The 5,343-nt window shown below is 35.5% G+C and overlaps 1 protein-coding gene and 1 long non-coding RNA gene across 2 annotated transcripts; one reads left to right on the top strand and one right to left on the bottom strand.

Annotated features, from left to right (window-relative positions):
• Positions 1–694: 694 nt before the first annotated feature.
• On the bottom strand, positions 695–2,229 carry LOC108810570 (protein LIGHT-DEPENDENT SHORT HYPOCOTYLS 4). The gene is made up of 2 exons (XM_018582672.2): positions 1,791–2,229; positions 695–1,258 (listed from the first exon to the last, which is right to left on the bottom strand). The coding sequence occupies exons 1-2, from the start codon at positions 2,070–2,072 to the stop codon at positions 971–973; spliced, it is 570 nt and encodes a 189-aa protein (XP_018438174.1). The 5' UTR covers positions 2,073–2,229; the 3' UTR covers positions 695–970.
• LOC130496604 (uncharacterized) lies at positions 1,878–2,396 on the top strand. Its single transcript, XR_008935760.1, has 2 exons — positions 1,878–2,018; positions 2,161–2,396. It is a non-coding gene; the product is annotated as an uncharacterized LOC130496604 (long non-coding RNA).
• Positions 2,397–5,343: the final 2,947 nt, after the last annotated feature.

A 5,343-nucleotide genomic window follows, 5' to 3' on the forward strand; every position in this document is an offset into this window, starting at 1 on the left:
GCTCTAAATAATATAGTTATAATGTTATTTTCCTAGTGTCCAAAAATAAGAAGTATAGTGTTTTTATATTAAAAAGCATCTAATGCTAAACGCAATCAAATGCTAAATGAAATCAAGAATTTACTCAATAATGTTTTTTTTTAAAATATAAATAAATAAAGAAAGAAAAGACTGTTGTAACAAGGACAAAGAAACTCAATGATTTGCCAATTCCCTACCAAATTAGGACACTACGAAGGAAGGCATACACAGAGCGTGAAAAGACATGAATTACCATTTGATTCTGAAAATCTTCTTTTGTCACGTCTTATCAAATCTACAATAATATTCGACTTATATCATCCAAAGAATTTTTAGTGGTAGCTGGTTCGACCAATATATAGAGGGGGGCCGATTATGAAGATTCATATACACCGGAGAAGAAGATAAACAAAAAGGAACCTAATGTATATTACTTTTTTTGGATCAAATTAGTAGTATATTACTATTAATGCATTTGGATCCGTTTCTAGAGAGAGAAAAAATAAATTTTAATGTCCCAGAAAACACTAGTACTTTGTATGTATGCATCACTCATATAGTTAATAGACGATAGTTTTTGAATAATAGGATTCTTCATCAGAACTCATTTAGTGGGAAAAGTATAAACCATTGAAAAAATATATAGAAACCATTGAAAAAAATATATAACCCATTGAAAAAAATAAAAACCATTGAATAGAATAATGTTGCATTTATTGAAAATATATTAATACATAGTTTATGGGAGGCCAAAAAGAAAAATACATGTTTATTCAATACACCACAAAATTCTTTAGGTTTCTAAATTCTTTAGGTTTCTAAATTCTTTAGGAAGACTGGCATGCAACTTTTAGATAAGTCGTGCATGTGCATGTTCGTCACTGACAAACGTAGTTGACTGAAACATATTTTACTGATATGACTTATTGCTAATTAGGGCTACTGGAAATCACCGAGTGAGGGTGAGGCGGTGGTAGCGCCGCAGAAGGAGGACGCTTCCGCTTCTTCTTTTCATAGCTGATCCCACGCGCTTTAGCCTGCGACGCACTTCCCTTAGGTATAGACGAACGGCTCGTGCACCGAAAGGGTTAGTCTCTGGTGAACCACCGTTCTCTTCAAAAGCGGCTCGAAGCCTGCCAATGAGTGCGTCGAGGCTGCCCCATGCTTGCCGTAGTGGACAGGCACATGGTGCTGGTGGATTTGGATGTCCAAAAAACGGACACAGTTGTGTGTGAACCTAGAGAAACAAGATCAAATTAGCGTTTAGTATCAGCATTTTCAATATATACATACAGGGTAGAGGAGAAGTCGTCATAGATTATATAATTTATTTATATATACATACCGGGTAGAGGAAGAGTCGTCATAGATTATACTATAATTTATTTACATTTTGAATATATACAACCATCATATATTCATAGAGAAGAAAAATGGTATAATTATGATTGAGTTAAGGCATGCAACCACCAAAGGAAAAATTATTCATAGAACACATAGCAATTATTTGTTTATTATAATAACCGTTGAAACAAACAAGATTAATAATTCATGTTAAAATATAATTGTCGTTGATGATAATAATATCTCCAAATATCAACAAGAATTCAATTGAACAATAATACAAATGTTTTATAGGTCAAAGAAACCCAATTCAAACACATAGGGTTTCATAACTGAGATCTATCTCTTGAGTAGATAAACAAAATCGCATAGTATTCTTTTATGTGAGAGATACATACGTACGTGAATGTGTTATATATTTATACCTTGGTCTTGCCGAATTGGTCGAGGTACCTGAGAAACTCAAGAACATGAGCACCACTGCAACGGGAGAGAGAAAGTGGGGGACGGTGGTTGCGTAGATACTGTCCAAAAGTGTTCCAATCTCTTCTCTTCTGATTCTCATACCTACTCAGCTGGTTCATCGCCGAGCCGCCTGAAGAAGACGAGGAGGAGGAGGATGAGGTGGTGACTGCTGCGTCGGCGATCATAAGGTTTGTGTTGTGTGAGATGTTTGTTGTGCCGATAAAGCCATGGATTGGATCCATAATATCGAGATCTGATATACACGAAGGTTTTGTTTTACTTTATTTAACAATCTGTATTTTTGTTTTGGGTTACGATGACGATGAGAAGAGATTTATGAGCCTTGAGTTGATAAGGGAAAAGATGGCGGAGAATAGAGAGGAGAAAGGGTATCGTAATCATTGCTATAGAGTGCGGGTTGGATGTATTCCTGCTATAAATATTTTCTCATTATTTTTTTCTGCTTGACTCATAACAGTGGATTCGTAATAATGCAAGCTTCTATTTTGACTATAGAGATTGAGTTAAACACTACTACTATCCTTATTACATATACATCTCTTTAATCATTATTGTTGTGTGAAAGACTTTGAATAGTTTTGGTGGATGAAGCCTTAAAGCCTAAAGGGGGTATATTGATGGTGTGAGTAATGCATATTGAAACGCAGCTACGATGTTAATTAGTACACGAATATAACTCATTTTTAACACATTTTCAATATGCATTAATCAGTAATCACATACAACAGAGTTATTTTCGAAATATATCCCTACAATTTTCTCTTATTAATTAATGATATTATAGATGACTCGGTCATTTTCAAGTTCCATGCATTCAACAAAGTATCAAGTGGACAGAATGGAAGGAGCTATCGATAGAACGGAAAATATATGAGATACTATTAACTATCAAATAAACTTAAAAAGAACTATCAAAAAGACCTAAATTCACATGGAAATAATCTCCAAGTTTTTTCTTTTAAAATAGATTTTCTCTTTTCAACTGGCGAGTTAGAGCATCTCCAACCCATAACACTATTTTTGTGTCAAAACTACACTATTTTAGTGTAATTTTAGCACTAAAAAGAAGTTCTTCTCCAACCACAACACCAAACTTCACACCAAAAGTTATTTTATAATATTATATGTATTTATCTTTTTATTTTTCATTTATTTATTTGTAAGTTTTATTAATAAAATAAATGAATAGTGTTTTAGTGGAGTGAATAGTGTTTTAGTGTGGTGAATAGTGTCACACCAAATTTGGTGTGAAATTATAGTGTTGCACTAAAATGGTGTAATTTTTGCAGTTCCATTGGAGATGGTTTTGGTGTAAAAACTACACTAAAATAGTGTTTTACAGTTCCATTGGAGATGGCCTTATATAATTTGTTTATTTTATTACCCAACGAATCAGAGTTTACAGAGAACGATGCAAACATTACAACGCCACTTCCTTGTATTTTCGACCGGATAAGAAAGAACCGACCTTTGATCAAAAAAAAAAAAGAAGAAAGAACCGACTTATGTACTACCTAGTACGTACATGGGCAGGAACGTATAGTAGGAGGCATGCCCCTACTCTTCGATCTTAGTTATCATTCTAATTTCTAAAGATCGTTTTTGACACGCTAGTTAGTTTGCACGCATATTAAGCTCTTATCTTTAGTAGCTACATACTACAAATATAGACAAATACAGTAGTTTACAGTTAAAGTAAGAAGATGGAATCAAATCTACAGATCAAGTGATCAACACTATAGATTATTGATTTAGAGGAGACTAGGGTAGGCAGAGAGAATATAGTGATGATAATATATTTGGTTCTTTTTTTTTTTTTTAACACTAAAGATCCTTTCATTGATGAACAAAATGAAATACAGGATAAGATACGGGGATGAGATGCAAAACCGGCGAGTATTAGATACTCCCAGAGACAAGAGCCAGCATTAAACTACACTGGAGCCAAAAGACAGTAGAATCAAAACTGATTCTTTGTAACCAAAAACAGCCTATATTACAGACGACTAAAGAGATAAAAGCAGCTGGACTAAGATCATAAACACAAAACACCCTAGTAATAGAGACCATCAGAGCAAGGAGGAGAGAGGATAACGCATTGAGGCCGAACTTTATTGGGGAGAACCAGAGACCAATCCTCAATCTACTGCTTCGGAAACACACCAGAAGCTACGAGGAGACTCGATACCATCCCCGGGAGAAGAAGAAGAACCATTAAACTTCAAACACCCACGGCACAAAGTAGAACAGGGCCGAAGCCCCTCTTCCTTGAAATCGAGCCGGAGAAACCAACCCGAACCATAAGAGAACCAAAAGACCAACGCATCTATTCCGTTGCTAACGAACTCAAGGAAGAGCGTACCCTCCAAACCCGACGAGAACACCACCAGAAGCAATCAGCGAACGCACAAGCAGACCAGAGACAGGGCCACCAGAAGGAGCAGAACGGATGTCCATAGACCCAACAAGGAGCCATCACCAACAAGGAGATAAAACGCACCTCGCTGACAGAAGGACGAACTGCTATCAAAGCCCCACGGCCAAGGCTCCGGATCTGAAAATCTAGATCTAGATCTAGAACTGCTTTCAAATCTTATTTAGTCGAGGCAAAGGCTAACCTAGCAGGAAGGAAAAGAAGACAAAGGAAAAACAAACGGGCCGGACCGACGGCTCAGGAAGGAAAAGAAGACAAAGGAAAAACAAACGGGCCGGACCGACGGCCAAGCTGCCGGCCGGAGACAGGGAGCTTGTGAAATCTAGTGAGAAAGCAGAGAAAGTATTTTAGAGAGAAAGTCTGTTTCAAATAAAATGATATATTTGATTCTCTCTTTTCAAAAAAAAAAATATATATATATATATTTGGTTTTTGGCGTCAGTGGACAACACCTGGAACGAAAGAAAAGACGAGATGACCCCTTAAAGAAGTTAGCAGCAAGGGGTAACTTGTGGCAGAGGTACAAATCTGGATGGTGACAGAGAGGCAAAAAGAGGAGCAGTGGAGTCTGTTTGAATGGTTTCTTAATAAAGAAGGAGAAAGGTTGAGTCAATCAATCAATCTCACTGTTCATTTCATGTCATAGTGGACCATGTGAAATTTCTTTCACTTGGTTTTTCATTTTTGGCCTTATTCTCGTATGTAAAATCATATGATTCATGAACAAAGCTATTGTTNTTTTTTTTTTTTTTGAAGATTGAACAAAGCTATTGTTAGTGGAAAAGAAAGGTGAAATACGAAGTTATAAACCACAAAAATGACGAAGTTATAAACCACAAAAATGATGAATATCTAAACTTTAAACTTTTGGGTACACCTTAACCCTTTGGATGATATTAAACTCTAATCCCTAAAATCTAGTATATGCAATTTTTTTAATATTTTAACGCCATCGTCAAAATACTAAATTCTAAACCCTAAACTTTAAATCCTAAACCTTTGGATAATCCTAAATTCAAAATCAAAAATATTAAACACTAAAATACTAAATCTTATAA

Source organism: Raphanus sativus, chromosome 6 (assembly GCF_000801105.2).
Source record: "Raphanus sativus cultivar WK10039 chromosome 6, ASM80110v3, whole genome shotgun sequence".
In the NCBI taxonomy this organism is placed as follows: Eukaryota; Viridiplantae; Streptophyta; class Magnoliopsida; order Brassicales; family Brassicaceae; genus Raphanus; species Raphanus sativus.

What these genes read in the sequence shown, in the direction of transcription:
- LOC108810570 (XM_018582672.2), bottom strand. Translation starts at nt 2,072, where the DNA reads ATGGATCCAATCCATGGCTTTATCGGCACAACAAACATCTCACACAAC. An exon ending in ACCAATTCGGCAAGACCAAG is followed by an intron (nt 1,259 to 1,790) that starts GTATAAATATAT and finishes TTGTTTCTCTAG; the next exon opens with GTTCACACACAACTGTGTCC.